General features: G+C 39.7%; 1 protein-coding gene across 1 annotated transcript in view; it reads right to left on the minus strand.

Annotated features, from left to right (window-relative positions):
• Window positions 1-266: 266 nt before the first annotated feature.
• LOC139733234 (nuclear RNA export factor 1-like) overlaps window positions 267-19142 on the minus strand; it is a 28479-nt gene continuing 9603 nt past the window's right edge. The window contains exons 7-19 of the mRNA XM_071644072.1: window positions 16889-16974; window positions 16162-16269; window positions 15223-15332; window positions 11548-11584; window positions 9541-9665; window positions 8567-8627; window positions 8050-8167; window positions 7510-7625; window positions 6932-6974; window positions 6197-6327; window positions 1806-1969; window positions 1041-1101; window positions 267-308 (exon numbers count right to left, since the gene is read on the minus strand). Coding sequence (XP_071500173.1) covers window positions 267-308; window positions 1041-1101; window positions 1806-1969; window positions 6197-6327; window positions 6932-6974; window positions 7510-7625; window positions 8050-8167; window positions 8567-8627; window positions 9541-9665; window positions 11548-11584; window positions 15223-15332; window positions 16162-16269; window positions 16889-16974 — 1202 coding nt within the window. The remainder of the gene's footprint in view (window positions 309-1040; window positions 1102-1805; window positions 1970-6196; window positions 6328-6931; window positions 6975-7509; window positions 7626-8049; window positions 8168-8566; window positions 8628-9540; window positions 9666-11547; window positions 11585-15222; window positions 15333-16161; window positions 16270-16888; window positions 16975-19142) is intronic.

The raw sequence follows: 19142 nt of genomic DNA on the forward strand, positions 1-19142 counted from the left end.
TGCATACCACACACTGCCTGAAACTGACATAGGCTTATTAATTCGGCTCCATGCAACAAGAACATACATAGCTAAGTCTTCAATCATACTTACGTATGATGTACATTGATAACATACATACGTAGTTACTTCAGCATTTCTTTGATCACAAGAGAAGCTACAGATTGGACAGCATGACGAGTGTTTGAAATAGCAGTCAACTCAAATTAGACAGGGCAAATATATACATATTTTAACATCTCGGGACAGGTCACGCCCATTCTTCTTTAGTTTTGCTTGAAGGCTTCTGCCGGTATCTGTCCTCGACTCTGCACAAAGATTGAGTAACAAATAAAAAATAAACAAAAAACAACACGTTACACAGAAAATAGAATGAACATTACATTTCACATAGCATTCATACACACAATATAAGGTATGTCCAGAACCTAGAACTCAGAACCATCTTCAAAATGAATAAATATGGTCTCATATTCTCTTCTCAGATTTTGCTCCAGTACCTCAGGTGGTACTGTAAAAGTGGCCATTTTTGCATGAGTAATTTTTTGCTCTTCGCCTGGTATGGGGAATTTCAGGCATTTTTAATTCCATGGAATCAAGACAATAATCATGGGAACATATGGCAAGCAAAAATATTCACATGCATTTATTTTTGCGCTAGTTTCTGATTGCGAGGAATGCACAAAAATTTCCACACCACGAACATTTCCACTTTTACAGTTTTACGATGCCCAGTTCATCATAAATAGTGGGGAACTGTGAGGTTCCTCACTGCAATGTTACTTTACAAGATATATTCGGCATATTCTTCTCAGACTACATAATGTGAACAAAGTAACAAGTCAAAAGTGGTTTCCAGCCATGGTTATTTCCCCTTGTTATTTTGTTGTTTGTTTGTTTTTTCATTCAAATTATACTATTCCAAAGATTATTTCCAATTTCCTCTTTCTAAAAATTGAAAAAAAAATCCTTTCTTTACCAGTGTCTTCATAACAATGCACACTTAAACATACAATATAAGAAAAGTATCATAGTATTACCTGTAAATCTGTGAAGATCTTTGCTGATTCTTCGTAATTCCACTTGCATTCTGAGAGACATCTGTTAACAACAATGAGTAAACCATCATACAATACACCTGCCTTACTTAAGTCAACATTGCATCAGTCGACAAGTCACTCAAGTCAATACAATAAAAAAGGAGACTTTTATAGCTTTTTGTTACTTCACATGAAACTGTTCATAAACTCCTCATTAACAAGCTAACATATCACTTATTTCCACTTCAGTTCTTCTTCCGATCTGAGGAAATCCTGCTCTACTCATATAATTGAAGAGGTATGTTTTGCTTTGATAACAGTGAAAGACGGAACAACATACATGCTTGATCATCGGTAATGTTTCTGAATGCTCTTAGCATCGGATCGCAATCACAAATCAACATGTCGAATGAAGAGAGGGCCAAGGGATGTTTTACAAAGAATTTAAACCAATTTTAAAAGTTATGATCAACTTAAAATCATGGTATATCACTGATTTCCCTGTTCAATTTTATTGAATGTTTTCAGAATCCACTCAAATTGTTATCAAAATTTGAGACAAATTCCTTTGTCACTCATTTCACTTTCTAAAGTAATGGCTGCATGAAAACGTTTCCAAAATTGTCATTTTCATTTGGAAGTTAGGATACAATTGAAGTCACAAACAGCATGCCATAATTTTACATTCATCTCAGCTTCAAAGATTGACTTGAATTCTTTGTGAAACAGCCCCCAGGAATAGTGGAGAAACGCATTAAAACTCACTTGATGGACCATTCAGCATTCATGCCAGACTGGCCCATGAACGCAGACAGCATCTCCTGTTGGGGTGGGGTGAGCCCCTGCACTGCGGAGGCTATCGTCACATTCCCCTGGGGTACGTTGACCGGGCTTGTGGATGGGGTGGGACCCGGGCTGGCGAACGAGGCCTGTTCAAATCAGTAGACCAAAATGTGAGAATTACTCTTTATCTCTTCAAAATCTGTCAATTCTTCTGGTTCTTCATTCAAATTCTTTCTACTATAATGTGAAAAGACCAGAAATAACAGGCCGCGAACCTCTACAGACCAGAGAATACCCTAATGTATAGTCAAGAACCCATTCTGAAGGCAAAGTGACATGTTTTCCTGAATTAAATTTGAGACTAGAAATGTCGCTATGGCGACTGGTATGCCTCCGCCATAATGCATAATTCTCCTAATAGGTCTAGATAGTACATGTGGACAATGTGTGATTACATTTTCACAAAACTGGCAAAATATTGAAATGACAAGTTTGTCAGAAATGTGTTGAATGTTCATCTTCCTTGAACTTGGTTTAATTGGATGAATAGGAGAGCATGTATTTGGGGATTTAAGGACTTTAACTTGACTTTGACCCATTCATACATTTATGCATTGAGTAATTTTCACGGTACCGGTATGGAGAAAAAATGCAATTTCTGTACTGAATAGTAAATTGTTACCATGTTCATCTGGCCTTAGACCCTAAAATTCATAAGATAATCACTTTCAGGTAGAACATGCATAGATATGCAGTAAGTTTCACGATAAATTGAGCCACTTCCGAGATATGGAGGAAAAAGTTAGTTCAGCACTTTCACTTGATCTTTGACCTTTTGACCTTTGAGGCAATAAAAAAAAAGAAAAAGAAAAAAACTCTCCAGAGAATTTCTATTAGGTTACACATGCATACACCAAGTGTAAAAAAAAAAAATACTAATCCTGCTGGCATTGCATGAACATGAGGGAAATAGTAAAATTTTGAAGTGTTGCACTTGACCTTTGACCCCTGACCTTTGACCCCATGAACCCTACATTCTCTAGATAATCACTGCCAGTCAGTACATGTATATATACTATGTTCCATGAAGATACCTTGAACAATTTTCCAATTTACAGAGAAAAAAAAGAAGTTTTAATACTTTTACTTGACCTTTTGACCTTTGACCTTTGACCTCATGACCCAAACTTTCACCAGAGAATCTAAATTGGGTAATACATGTATACACTAAGTTTCAAGAAAATATCTTCAGGCATTGCATAGATATGGTGGAAATAGTGAAATTTTATGTATTTGACCTTGACCTTTTGACCTTTGACCTTGAGCACGTGCACCCAAAAGTTGATAGGCACAACTTCACCCCCTAATACACATACATGCCAAGTTTCATTAGGATACCTCAACAGCTTTCGATAGTTACCTTGTCCACAAAATTCATTACGGACGGACGGAAAGACGGACGGACGGAAGGACGGACGGACGGAAGGACGGACGGACGGACGGACGGAAGGACGGACGGACGGACGGACAACCCGAAAACATAATGCCTCCGGCACCACTTCGTGGCGGAGGCATAAAAAATGAATCATGAGTTTTAATGTCACATTCATATTTCCTTAGTGTGGATGAAGAACAAAGAAGAGACACCCATGCCATCTGTTTTCATGGAACTGTTATATCATTGGGTAGCCATGCAATTACACAAATAAACTAGAAATGTCGCTACAGCGACTGGTTATACCCCCGCCAAACAACATTTCATAAGCTTTGGTCAAAACAACATTTCATAAGCTTTGGTCAAACTAGAAATGTCGCTATGGCGACTGGTATGCCTCCGCCATAATGCATGATTCTCCTAATAGGTCTATAGTACATGTGGACAATGTGTGATTACATTTTCACAAAATTGGCAAAATATTAAAATGACATGTTTGTCACAAATGTATCAAAATATTCACCTTCTTTGACCTATGTTTAATTGGATGAATAGGAGAGCATGTATTTGGGGATTTAAGAACTTTAACTTCGACTTTGACCCTTTCATAAGTTTACGCACTTGAGTAATTGTCAAGGTATGGAGAAAAAGTGCAATTTCTGCATTGAACAGTAAATTGTTATCATTTTCATCTGGCCTTTGATTCATAAGAGAATCAATGTCAGGCAGAACATACATAAATATGTACTAAGTTTAAAGATAACTTGAGCCACTTCCGAGATATGGAGAAAGAAGTTCAGCACTTTCACTTGATCTTTGACCTTTTGAACTTTGACCTTCTTGGCAAGAAAAAAAAAATCCCAGAGAATCTCTAGTGGGTTATACATGCATACATCAAGTTTAAAAAAAAATAATCCTGCTGGCATTGCATAAATATAAGGAAAATAGTAAAATTTTGAAGTATTGCCCTTGACCTTTGACCCCTGACCTTTGACCACATGAACCCCAAATTCCCTAGATAACCACTGCCAGTCAGTACATGCATACATACTTTGTTCCATAAAGATACCTTGAACAATTTCCAAGATACAGAGAAAAAAGTAAAATTTTAACATTTTACTTGACCTTTTGACCTTTGACCTTTTGACCTCATGACCCCAAACTTTCACCAGAGAATCTTAATTGGGTAATACATGTATACACTAAGTATAAAGAAAATATCTTCAGGTATTGCATAGATATGGAGGAAATAGAGAAATTTTACGCATTTGACCTTGACCTTTTGACCTTTGACCTTGAGCATGTGCACCCAAAAGTTGATAGGCACAACTTCACCCCCTGATACACATACATGCCAAGTTTCATTAGGATACCTCAAAAGGTTTTGATAGTTAGCCTGTCCACAAAATTCATTACGGACGGACGGAAGGACGGACGGACGGACGGACGGACGGACGGACGGACGGACAACCCGAAAACATAATGCCTTCGTGGCGGAGGCATAAAAACTGAGGAAGAAGTTAAATCCGCAAGATCTTTCCTTGATCTTCTGCCATTAATATGCCGTTACCATGGCAACATACTTTCGGGTACTGTCGAAAAATGCGTCTTGCACATCTACAACCAAAGGCACACATCTGTACCAAGTTTCATGGAAATTGGGCAAAAACTGAGGAAGTAGTTTGCAACACAAAATTTTCCATCATTTTGGCTCATAATATGTGAGCTGTTACCATGGCAACATACTTTTTGTCACTGTCAAGAAATGTGTCATGCTGACCTATATCCTCAAACATTCAATATGAATTCCATGAGAATTGGAAGAACACTGATGAAGCAGTTTTGCCATGAAGCATTTTGCCCTATATTTTACAAATAACATGCCGTTACCATGGCAACGCACTTTTTGCCACTGCAGAAATATGTGTCTTGCACATTAACATATTCAGATGAACATCTGTACCTAATTTCATAAAAATTGATCAAAAACTGTGGGAGGAGTTCGCGACACGAGATTTGTACCCATTTTTGCCCATAATATGCCGTTAACATGGCAACGTACTTTTGGGTACTGTCAAAAAATACGTCTTGCACATCTACAACCCAAGGCACACATCTGTGCCAAGTTTTATGGGAATCGGTTGAAAACTGAGGAAGTAGTTCGCAACGCAAGATTTGCAACGGACCGACCGCCCGACCGCCCGACCGTCCGCTGATTCCTATATACCCCCTTCAAACTTCGTTTGGCGGGGGTATAATTAGGGCAAATCTTGGGCTCTATGAAAGATGTATCCCAATTTGCCATGGTTTCTACTTGTATTCTTCTCGGCTCCGTTCACCAATCAGCATATTTTGCAACTTTTCCATGCACAAATAGAAATTTTGATAAGCACACTGTATTGATAGTATATATAGAACACGTTGGTATTAATTACCTCATCCTCTTCATCAGAAATTCTAGCAGGACCATGATTTTACACATTACTGCTGTTCAATTTCCTTGGAATTCTTCGACACTTTTTAAAGTAAGCTAACAGATTTTCATTTTCTTTCAACATTTTCTGCAACAGCATTTCACTGTCTCAGAGTTGTCTCTAACTGGACCTGCCACCATGTATATTCTCTCATTCTGATCTCACCAAATACACTTTGGCTAAATTGTCAGAATCTTGAATGGTTGTGCCAAAATAATCTCAAGTATTTTGAACGAGTCAATCATAACATCCCCTTAATCCCCACTGTGTCACCACAAACTCCCTGTTAGATTGAGGCACATTGCTACACTGGAGTGGGCTTGCTCATCTACAACTAGATCATTTGGATGCATTACTGAATGCCAGTGAAAAAATGCTTTGCAGGTTAATTAGTTGCCTGGGCATAACACATAAATGATTTAGACCGAAAATGTTTCAGGCATTATTCTCTAACCCTGACATACCTTCTGCTGGTTCGTGGCTGGCCGTAGGATGAGCTGGTCATTGATCAGGCAGAGGCCATTGGTCGGGTGGTGTGATGCAAGGAACACGCGACTGAAGGCATACACGACTTCATTGCCTCCTTTACTTGTGACTGCAAGCAGAGAAGGACAATGGTTTTTCTCATAAATAACCAATGCCTAGCACCCTCATGTGGTATACTCCTTCCCTTACTGGGTTATGAAATCTCTATACTTTGTACAAAACCCACCAGGCTAGCACAGGAAATGTGTGGGTGTGTATATGTGAGAGAGATATGGGAAAGTGTCCTTATTTTTCATCTGGTTACGCAACACACACAAATCATTTCATACTGCAATCTGACTTCAGGTGTATTTTCAGCACATATCGTCTCCTTGAAAACCTGAAAAATCATCCCCTCATTTGCTGACCATGTGATTTGGAGAGCATAAGCACAAGTTCCATGCATTGTTTCCTTAAAAAATCATTTACATTATCTCTCACTAATATGTCCACATTTTTCAGATAGTTGAAGACTTTGTACAATCAATTCATTTCTCTAAAACTTAGCATCACATCAATATGCAAGCTGTAAGTGTGGTACTCATTTTTTGGACTTAACGAAAGCATTAAAAGTGTACAAAGCATGGTAGACCACGTTATTAAACACAAGAAAGTCAGATTAGCATCTGTTCTAAGAATACCATCAAATGTCATTTTTATCTTTTTATTTTTACCTTCTTTGACTGCACCGCTCACTGTAAAGCTGAGAAGAGTTCCCTGTGGGGGACACAAGAGAATGTGAAGAATGTCATAAATATGTGTGATGGCAGTGATGAATATTCAGAATTCTCTTTCAGCTTTCTGTAATTGAAAACAGGGGAAAAATGCAGGAGGATGAAATGATTTAACTACGTCAGATGCCATAGGAAAGTTCACATAATTTTCAGTTTTGTTTGTTTGTGTATTTTTATTCTTTGATGGAAAGGTGGTAACCAGTGGTGATAAAATTTCTTGCAACCTCCCTTTCTCCTCCAAAACTTAACCTCAATGAACATGCATCCTAACGGATAGGAATGAATGAGGCATTTACCGACATGCAATCTTCATCCGATCAGAAGAGACCACTCACTCTACAGAATTATTTGATACTGATGTGGGATGCAGTAAGCATTATGCACTCATTCTGTTTCGTTAATACTTTCGAATAATACACCTCTGCCAAAGCACCATCACGCAGAATATACACACCCACTCTCAAAACACAAACATACGAAATGAAGAAAGGAATCAAAACATGAGGAGCCATTCTTACCACTGCCATGGATACGTCTATCCGCAAAGAATTTAGATCGTGTTGAGTGGCTGGCAGATCATGGAGGTAGGCCACGATGGGGACCTTCTTCTGCTTGATAAGCTTGTTGCGCTGAGCTGTAGGACAAATACAGAGCAAGACAGTATAGTAACCACCAGAGCTCGTATGTGAAAGCGAGAGGTACCAACATCCAACTGCATTCACTTTAATGACACAACATGTTTACATCTACTTAGACTCATTTGTACACTATTCCTGCACACATCATCTCTGCAGTGCGTAAAGTTTTGGAATATTGGTAAGGAGATTGCAGAGGCAGGGTCTGAAGTGAATATATTCAGTACTATTGCGGTTGAGTGTTCATTCAAAAAACAAACAAAAACAAAACAAAACAAAACTGTCTTGACATACAGAGGGCTGACTTCTTAAACTGTGCTTGATTTTGTTTTATTTTTTATTTTGCTATTTTGATTTGTTTTGTTTTCAAATTCAAGACATTGAAAGAACTGCACAGGGCCAAAGTTTGCCGACTCCACTCACATGGATCCTTGGCCACTAGGAGATTGCGGCTCTGGTTGTTGCTGATGTAGCGGCTGAGCCGAGTCCTCGGCCCGCCTCCTCCATCCGTAGAGAGCGGCACACAGATTGAGAAGCATGCCTTGAAGATAAAATAATGGGGAGCAGAACACACTTGGATTAGACAACGGAAGACTTGTTTCTGTATGGAAACCCAATTTAGTGATTTCCAAAGTCTAACATGCGACAAATCTTATATTATGCAAGCTGTGCCATTATCACATGACCACTGGGCCATTTATACTGCCACTAGAGGGAGCTATTCTAGATGATTCCTAAAATTCTGTTGGTCACAACTACCAGGTACATTACTACTTGACTACTTGATTTGCTACGCAGTCTGCTTCTTTTGTTCAAAGTCCAAATTACTCTTTCCCCTTGGGGAAAAATGCTTCTGTGGAGAGCATATTCTCAGATATGTATCATAGCAACAGCTGTCATGTGACATGCTAAGGAAGAAATTCAAATGACTCAAACAAACCTGATCATGGTAGACATTAAGCAGTGGCTGTCTATCGTCTGAGTCATACACCTTGAAGTACCTGTGAGGCAGAGAGAATGCAATACATATGGGTTAATTCACACTCTCTCCCTACACGCAATACAAGGCACCATTTCTGTTTGTGGGGGATTTGGAATGTGACAGTAGAAACCCGTAATTCTTTTTCGTTCCCTTTTCTGTTGCAACAGGGAGGGCAGAATACGATCAATCTCATCAAGAGTGAGATAGTAGTGAGCGAAAGTCCTGCATCCTGTTTGGGAATATCTTCTCTGCATCTCTTTAGGAATACTCAAGAGACTTGATCTCTCTCACTGCTCTTTCTATCTCATTGCAATGGACATAACAAGTGAACAAAATAATGACTGTTTTGCCTTTAAAATTCTTTTGTTCCGACAAAATCTCAGTACCATATGTGTTCCTGAAATTAGCTCGCTATATCAAAGGTCCTGTTTACCTTTGGGAACAGTGATTTAAAAAATTTTCAAGATACGACATTTAATGCATATATGTGTAGGTCTGTTGTACCACAAAACATCCCATCATATCAAATTTCCGCGATAAAGCCTAAAATATATGGAGATATCTGTATTTTTCTCATTAAACCGTAACTGTAGACGGTTTAATTTGGAAGCATTTTTATTATAACTATTGTTCACAGTTTGTATATTCAACAATACTTAACATCGACTTTAGCGATTATTATTATTATTATTTTTTTTTTACAGTGGTTGTTTCTATCCCTAACTCACATTTTAGAACTATTTTAAAGCACTAATGCTGGGTTTTTGTTTCATCTGCAAATGGTAAATTATGCCTTTAAGAGAGTGGTGCCATAGAGAAAACTATTATTTTTCTATTTTTAAACTATAAAAGCAAACTCATGGGGGGGGGGGGATACACCAAACAAAACATATCCCACTGCCAGATTGCTCTGCAAAAGGAAAAGAACTCACTTCTCAAGAAAGGGAACCAGTATCCCTTTGATCTGGTCGTTGGCAAAGAAGTTGGGTCGTGACGTGGGCAAAACTGTTTCGACCTCAAGTCCAAAATTTATCGGAGGAGGGAGTTGATGACCATCCTGAGAAACAAGAGAAAACTTTACTACACATCTGCATCATCAGCTATATGTTACGCACACGCTTTTATCTAAGCAATAGATATTCTGCTAATTCAATATCCTCATCAGTTGAAGCAAACTTGTCTTTGAGTGAAGCATCAACAGACAACCAGTATCCAGGGGTGGTGATCCACAGATGTTCAAATAAAATTTGTAATTTATAAAAAAAAATAAGCATCATTACAACATGCTAAGTCTTCTTGTTGTAGATGTTTATACACTGATGGGATCATGTAGAAAAGGGAGACAAGAAGTGTACACAACACATATAACTTCCTACTGCTGCAGACATTTTTGGATTTTGCAGTTAAGATGAATGCTGACACTTGGTCACAGACAAACTACAAACTAGAAATGTCGCTACAGCGACTGGTTATACCCCCGTCAAACAACATTTCATAAGCTTTGGTCAAAACAACATTTGATAAGCTTTGGTCAAAAAACTGAGGAAGTAGTTAAATCCGCAAGATCTTTCCTTGATCTTCTGCCATTAATATGCCGTTACCATGGCAACGTACTTTCAGGTACTGTCGAAAAATGCATCTTGCACATCTACAACCAAAGGCACACGTCTGTACCAAGTTTCATGGAAATTGGGCAAAAACTGAGGAAGTAGTTTGCAACACAAAATTTTCCATCATTTTGGCTCATAATATGTGAGCTGTTACCATGGCAACATACTTTTTGTCACTGTCAAGAAATGTGTCATGCTGACCTATATCCTAAGACAAACATTCAATATGAATTCCATGAGAATTGGAAGAACACTGATGAAGCAGTTTTGCCATGAAGCATTTTGCCCTATATTTTACCAATAACATGCCGTTACCATGGCAACGCACTTTTTGCCACTGCGGAAATATGTGTCTTGCACATTAACATATTCAGATGAACATCTGTACCTAATTTCATAAAAATTGATCAAAAACTGTGGGAGGAGTTCGCGACGCAAGATTTGTACCCATTTTTGCCCATAATATGCCGTTACCATGGCAACGTACTTTTGGGTACTGTCAAAAAATACGTCTTGCACATCTACAACCCAAGGCACACATCTGTGCCAAGTTTTATGGGAATCGGTTGAAAACTGAGGAAGTAGTTCGCGACGCAAGATTTGTACCCATTTTTGCCCATAATATGCCGTTACCATGGCAACGTACTTTTGGGTACTGTCATAAAATACGTCTTGCACATCTACAACCCAAGGCACACATCTGTGCCAAGTTTTATGGGAATCGGTTGAAAACTGAGGAAGTAGTTCGCGACGCAAGATTTGCAACGGACCGACCGCCCGACCGACCGCCCGACCGACCGCCCGACCGCCCGACCGCCCGACCGCCCGACCGACCGTCCGCTGATTCCTATATACCCCCTTCAAACTTCGTTTGGCGGGGGTATAAATATTTGTAATTATAATAAATGACAATTTTGTAATGGGGGTGAAATTGAATTGAAGTTTCAATTCATAGGATCATGATAACACAATCCTACATAGCAAAAGTAATGCTACATTTGATACATCATGACCCCAGCTTTTAGAGCACATTGCACAACATATCAGTGTAATCATACAACCTACAAACAAGCGTCATAATCAAAACTTTGTTCATTCATTACTACATTAGTATTGCTGTGTATCCTGGCAACCACAGAAAGTAAATTGACCCAAACTAACTGCCAATTTTTTTTTTTCTGGTCATCCAAGACCAACAGCGGGGGTCAACTAATTTGCAGCTCTGTCTCATATCAGTCATAATAATATCACATATCCTCAAGAGAACATTGCAACTAACAATGTCACAGAATCACAATAAGTTCTGGCAACCACACCAGTTCAACTTACCAGGATTTCGACTTTGGGAAAGCGGGATCGAACAGCGCTGAAAGAGAAGTACATTTTGCGTCAGTGTGTGTGAGAAAACCCTCAACTTAAAACAAAAACAAAAACAAAAACAAAACTGCATATCACAACTCTGAATGTTTGTGATAAAAAAATCTAGCAGTAACCGCATCTCTGTACCAAGCTGATAGGAGCAGCTGTCAACTGTCTCAAAGGGGGGGGGGGGGGGGGGGAGAAACAGAAACATAACAAACATGAAGACACTAAGATATGGTCTACTATTCTTGTTTTCTTTTCTTTTCTGGTGAAATGAAACACTTTGAGCAATCGGGAGAGGAAGTACCCGTCAAGATGAAGACACACGAGTGGAATGAAGGGTGACATTATCACCTTCTGGGCCATATTCTATTGAAATAAAAACACCAAGACCCATGGAAATAATGCTAGATGCTTCAGGAAAGAAGAAACAAACACAACATGAGTAACTGATTGCTGTCACAACATATCCCTGGAGAGCCAATTGAAGGTGATAGAAAGTATAATACCACTACCACTGAGTAGCATCCACGAAGGAAATTATCAGCTATTACACTGCTATCATCTGTCATCATTCCACCTAAAAGCCCTAAGGGATGTGCTTCCTCACTCTCTTACCTGTGTCAAACACTGCTGTCACCCATACTCAAGACATTAAATGGCAGAATTTATACTCCTACAACCATGAAGTAGTAGGCTGGTTAATGAGAAAAACAGGAAGGCCTTGCCCATTGGCATAATAGATACATCTTTTTTTTTCTGTAGAGTCTTTCTATAACAAGGAAGACTGAAACACACAATAGACAAACAGACATGCAAACACACAAACAAACACACACATAGAAAAAGAAACACACACACATGCACACTACAGAGATGAAGTGCTCCAAAGAGTAAGAAATGAGGGACTATGTAAAAGAGGGGAACAATGCTAAAAGGGGTGGGAGGTGGGGGTGGAGGTGCAGTATTGGGTACACAGGTGACGCCATGAAAGTGATGGCAGCATTAGATTTCCATTCATCATTTGTGTCAAACTATATCTTCCAAAACTTCTCTTCTGTTTTTCTTTGCCTCTTTGGAGGCTAAATATCAGTCACATTTTGCTGTCAGTGATCATGTTTCTTCGACTTGGAGAGATGACATGTCATTCACCCCTCACTTATCACTTTTTTTTTTTGAGGGGGCGACATTACAGCTTGACATGTTACATCATTTGAAGGCACACTACGTTGCTTGCCAAGAATAACAGATTCATGAGTTTCTTGTTAAAACTTGGTGTGGGCTGAAAAGATATCTTCAGTCTTGCTCCTGGATGCCTCTTGCTGCTCGGTGATCTATGGCAACGAAGGTGAACTTTTGCCACGGAGGAGAAACCCCCTTTGAACATGACCAGTTGATACCATATCAGAAATCGTCCCGTGGCAGCAGGACCCCGTTCGAGTGTCTGTCATAGGTTGCCCCCTTGCAATGGGGATCTTACCCGTCATCGACCTCCCTGAACAGTCGGGTCCTACTGCCTGCCGTACGTACGGTGGTGGAGCTGGCACCATGCCACGAACAGTGGTGCTTCTGGGATGTTGACTGGAGGTCGCCATGGCGATGGGATGAAGGCAGTGCTGATGAAGACAGCAAAGAGCTGCGGCTACTTGGGGGACTTGTTTAGAGTACTACTCCTTGTCGTGAGGTAGAAACATGCGACGTACCCGACAGTTATGGGTGTCTTGTAAACCCTACTCCTCTTCTCTCTCTTTGGGATGTACAAGCTTTTCGCTTTTGTGTGCATCTTTTACTTCAAAACACAGCGGTATCTCAGGCAACTAGCCTGTACAATTCATTATAGGATACCTCCAACTTTTCTGGCTTTGTGTTAATGCATGTCCAATTTCGTCATTCCCTCCAGTCCAGAACTCATGTCAGTTGACAGAAAACTGACTGAATCTTTTTTCCCTTATTTTTTCTTTTTTTTTTGATCTGCTCAATGAATGATAGAATGCCATGCAAATATGGAGTTTGAATGGGTATCTAATGCTGCAAATCTATTTTCTTTGCACAGTCCTAGACAGTGAGCACAGAGAACATATATTAGGAAGGAAAGCTCACAAGTTTTAGATGTGGATGATTATCTTAGAAACGGCACATCCAATCTTGCCTTATTTTTGTTATGGAGCTCTGCAGTATTGTCTGAAAACAAAGATTTTCTAGCTGCTGTTCTCTTCACATTTTCACAAGCCAGGAAAAGGGAGAGGGGGTGAGAAAGAAAGAATAGGATGGGATACATTTGAAGAAGAATGAAAAAAAAGAAAAGAAAAGCATGGGACACAGGAAAGGTTCATTCAATGGGCACAGACATCATTCAACATTGCATCACCAAATGACACATTAAACACGTCACAGCAAGCCTAATCCAATTTACCCTTAACAAATAAAAAAGAAACGCAAGGCTGCTCTTTTTGAGATATCCCAACAAAAAGATTCCTCAGCTATCTACCACCTTACAGTATCTTCTGACACCACAAAATCATACACTACTGCCTTCCCTACATTATTGCGGGTGGGGGGGGGGGGGGGGGGAGAGGGAAGCCTGCTATCTTTGTTTAGGGCATTTTTGTGAGGTTCCATACTGGGCTACTGCACAAATAAAAAGAAATGTAACTAGGGTCTCATCTTCAAGGAACTGATCTTTTGACTCATATCAAACGCCTCTTCATTCTGTAAAGACATGACATTGAAAACTGCTGCTAATCCCACTTACCCCAACTTGCGTCATACATAATATCTTTTCAGGTTTTTCTCAGAGAAGGTGAACATATCCTGGCCAACTTTCAAGTATCTTTGCAAAGACAAATACTTGAGCGACTCAATTCAGGTTTTTATCGGTATCTCCTTAGTCCAAATATAAAAGCTGCTGTTGGATATCATCGTTTGATATTGTATCATGATTAAGATTTTATTTTAAGATACATAGAGCTGCGTGTGATACCATGGTTCTATACCAAGGTACATCATCAGCTTGTCCTTTCTTGTCCTTCCGCTGAGACTGTGTCACAAAGGAAAAATACTTCAAAATATGCCATGCAAGTAGGGAATGCAGGAAACCAGCAAAGAAAAAGTAGGTGCTAATTTTTGGGTGAACATATCTTTTTCAAAGTCTACAACAGTGCAAGAAATAGAACACAAACAACATTCTTGACAGCTGAAGAATGAAGAAAAGACTGTGAGATATAGCAACGTTGTGACTACGAAATGTCCCATACACACATATCAAGTTTCCTTCCCACTAAGATATGATCCTTTTGATACCATGCAACCTTCCTACACTTTTTCACAAAGTAAGACCAAAAGGGCAAAACTACCCTTTCATCTTTCAATTGTGACCAATTCCCAATTGATTACGGCCTGGGACGATACGTCACGTCTTCCAAACAGGGACGATTCTCCCGATGAGCCCTGCCTACCGACCCAGTGGTCCTGCTCAAACCACTGGCCAGTATGTCTGTGGCAAAACTCTTGTTTCTGGTAGCAGCCCCGCACTGGGACCTAGCGGGTTTGTGTTTTTGTTTTGTCCGTGAGTTTGCTCATCAGCCACCACCAGTCCACTTACACCACGGCTCCATCTCACCACCCAGCCCCACCGGACCATACCTGATGTAGAGACTCTGCTCCTGGAAGTGGTCGCACAGCGGGTTCCCGTCCAGGTTCAGTTCCTTCAGCTTCAGCCCCTTCAGGTGGTCCAGCTCGGCCACAGACTTCAGCTGGGCCAACCAAGCAATGTACAGGAGCAAAAAAAAAAAAGAAAAAAAAAAAAAAGAAACAGGTGAGTTTCAACACACATGGACAGTGGGACTTCACATTAGTAGTGGCCTGGGACCAAAAACTTATGTAGGGCTACAAAATTTCGAAAAAAGGTTATCTTTCGGTGACTCGATCAGGTAACTAAGAATCAAAATTGATTATGTTTTCTATCATTTGGGGCCAAAACATTTTTATTGGGGGCTACCAAAATTTCAAATTTCAAGATTTTAGTGGCCCATACAGGCAACCAGAAAAAAAAAAATAGTTTCAAGCAGGGGCTTGACAGACTGAAAGAGGGAACAGAGAGAGAAAGAAAGGGGGCGGGGGGGGGGGGGGGGGGGGGGGGGGGGGGGGGGGGGGGGGACCGACGCATGGGTAGACCATGAGGTGGAAGAGAAGAGGGGGAAGAGAGAGAGACAGACAGACAGACAGACAGACAGACAGACAGACATACAGACAGACAACGAGACAGAGAAACAGAGACAGACTGACAGTCAGACATTGAGAAAAATATCAAAAAGAGGAAAGGCCATGGGGATGGAATAAGGAAAGCAGGTGTTAACGAGGCAAGATCAATGTATAACGACTTCTCTTAAACTCTGCCTTGAATGCACCTCCAAACAGTGTAAGAGTTGAGCAGGATCTGTAACCAGATGTACTACCACGTCTGAGATGCCAAACATTGGAAGATAATATGTTATCTACTACTATGTTCATAACTACTCGTCGGCCAGGCATGGTGGTAATCTGCAAATTATTTGGCCACATTGTGACTTGATGATTGCCTACCTGGTTCCTGGCCAGAACAAGAGTGGATATGTTGGGCATCTTCAGGGGTAGATCCTTCATGTTCCTCAGGCTGTAGAGTCTGTTGGCATCTAGATGGAGGGTGGTCATCTGCAGGACAGTAGGGAGAAAATGATAGGTGTCAAAGGGTGAGGCATTACTAATGTGATGTGAACAAGAACTGGGGTCAGCCCTCAATATGCTTCTGTAAATGTAACAGTCTTGCTAAGACATCTCAAATATATTTGGTTGATCAGGTGACACAACATTTGCTCCTGCGTCAAAAGCTCCAGTGTTATTCTCTCCAAGGACTTAGGGTTGTGATAGGGTTTTGAGTTTAGTTTGATGTGAGGATTAGGATTACCATTTGGGTGATATTTGTTAAGTAGAATCTATTTTTGGCTTAACGTGCAGAAATTTCATGGGAGCTGTTGTCGCAGGAGCAAATATCATACAGCCTGTTGATCAACCCTGTTCCTGCATCAACTACCCTGCAGGACGAAATTTGATTTCTTCACCTCTCTCCGAAAAGATAAAGTTTGAATTTTGATAAGTTACTACCAAGGACAGGATTTGTTCCTGTTTTCAAATTTACATTTTGCATCTGGCATAATTTCTAAGGAGCAAATATAACTTCCAATCAATGCTCATTTATTTTCATTTGTCAAATTCAGAAATGTGATGAAAGTGCATGGCACTGACACTTGATAATGCTTGAATTCAACCTTACCTCTGGAATGTTTTCACTCATTATCTTCAAGATTGTGTCAAAGTGGCTGGGCCTGTCCACTATAATCACCAGCTTTCCTTTCAAGTCTGCATAACAGCAAGATTCAAGAAAAAGAAATCACAGCTTTAATACATGGAGACAAACTTGCATAACAGCTCAGATGTCAACTGCGTGTTTGTGAGTGTCAACAACTAGCCTGGGATTTGAATCTGTGTTATACACTGCTAACCTGTAAGCAGTAGCTAGGTGACATGGATCAGACCTCCCAAACTTTCTGACTGAAATATAAGGATGATTTGGCTCAAAAGTAGGGAAGAAAGAGCAGTTTCCATAGGAGTGTGTAGTAAAATTATCCATAAAAATATGAAACTCCTGTTGAAACAAGAGCTGGGAATAGTCAAAATTCAGATTCTTTTCTCCAAATTCAGTATGGTTGGGAGGTCTACACGGATTTAAAATCCCACACTAGTCCCTTTTACTTGACTTTCATAATGAAAGTCGATTGAGCACACAATCTCAATTACAGAGAGTAACAGTAAAAAAGAAATCATATACATTACTGAAATTACAGAGATACAATACAGACGTACTCATAAGCATTAAAGCATTCTCTTATATTTTGATAAAGGCCTGTGCACTCTATGGATCTGACCAGCAGTTATGCATTTTCAGCTTCACCATTTTAAAGGGTGTGTACAGTTCTGGTTGAGGTGCGGATTTAGCTTTTAACGTTTTGCAAGATATTCAGAAACCACTCTATGAGATGTCAAAGAGCATGCAATTCCATGGGGTATCAAAAGTTTATTTGATGAAAATTGGTTTTGGAATGGCTGAGATATCCAAAAACAAGGTGAAACAAAGAGATCCTAATAAAGTTGTGGCTTGTCGCCTTTTATTATTATCACTTTTTTGGATATCTCGGCCATTTGAAAACCAATTTTCACCAAATAAACGTTGAATCCTTCTTAAAATTACATGCTCTTTCATGTTTTATAAGAGGTTTCTCATTATCTCAATTAGGAATGTGCAAAACATGAATCCCCACCTCAACCAGTACTGTACAGTTCCTTTAAGAGGACAGTGGCTTACTCACTATCTTCGTGCTAAAAAAGAAGTTTAATTATACTCATGCACCTTTCTTTCTTTTTTTTTAGTTGGACTTGCATCATCAATTCTAGTGGACCTGGCGGCAGCATTACTCTTCTATCAGAATTAGAATTACATATTAACATAAAAACGTTACATTTACAAGTTTAATAATTGAAACATCAAAGGAGCAAGTTTCACACACTGGATTTAATGGTTTGTTAATGACAAGACAAAAGAATTTTCGAAATGTATATCTACAGAGCACTGGGCAGTCATTTAATTTCATATTTTGTGACTACCAAGATGAAAGTCATAATCTGGACTTCACTCACACCACATTGTGAAAAACAAATAATGTCAAGAATTTTGTAGCAAATGTGCATTAACTCTTAATGTGCCAGGCCCAAAACCCCTAACGTGCCAGAGGTTTTTACCTAAAGCTAGAATGTTTCGAAATTGGATCGACAATGAAATTTAAAACCGCCATATCTCTGAAACTATTGACTGTTTTGAATTGAGTTCTACACAACATATATCAAGAAATGTTTGTTCTTTCATGTCATGTAGTCAGTTTGCCATAATTTCTATCTGAACCTGAAATATTGCAGAAGTAATTGATACGTCAAAAAAATTATTAGAAATTTTTGTGTAGTATGGAAAAAAAGAGTCAGTCGCAGTTTTTCTTCAATAGAACGCTCCCTTGACTCTGTGAGAAAGTTTTAGAGCAACATCTCCTCTTTCAAATGATAACAAAATTGCCTTCTAGAATTGTATGATTCCAAAGATACTAGCAGTTTATTTTGTCTTAGCAATTTCTCTTTCTGCCTCAGTAATTCATTCCCAAATGTGACTTCTTTAGTCCCAGATCCTGTATTTGCAACTGAAGTAATGTCCCTGGCCCTGGAAGAGTGTCTTTTGTCCACTTGAGAAGGAAGAACCTACTAATCCTCCTTTTGTCTCAGCGGACAGGGGGCGGGCGTATTCTATTGAAATCGGCTGGCCTTTGTCCGCGCGTAATTCCTATGCTAGCGTGGGGGACGATTAGTGACGTTTACCAAAACAAAAGGATGAAAGACTTGACCGCCGAACGAAAGCTGACCCTCTTTCAGGGACAAAATCAAAGCAGCTTCCCGCAGGACAGCATCCAAGTGGAACAATGCGAGTG

The sequence above is a fragment of the Diadema antillarum genome, unplaced genomic scaffold (assembly GCF_040938485.1).
Source record: "Diadema antillarum isolate AM-2024a unplaced genomic scaffold, OU_Dant_1.0 seq00000463_RagTag, whole genome shotgun sequence".
Taxonomy (NCBI): domain Eukaryota; kingdom Metazoa; phylum Echinodermata; class Echinoidea; order Diadematoida; family Diadematidae; genus Diadema; species Diadema antillarum.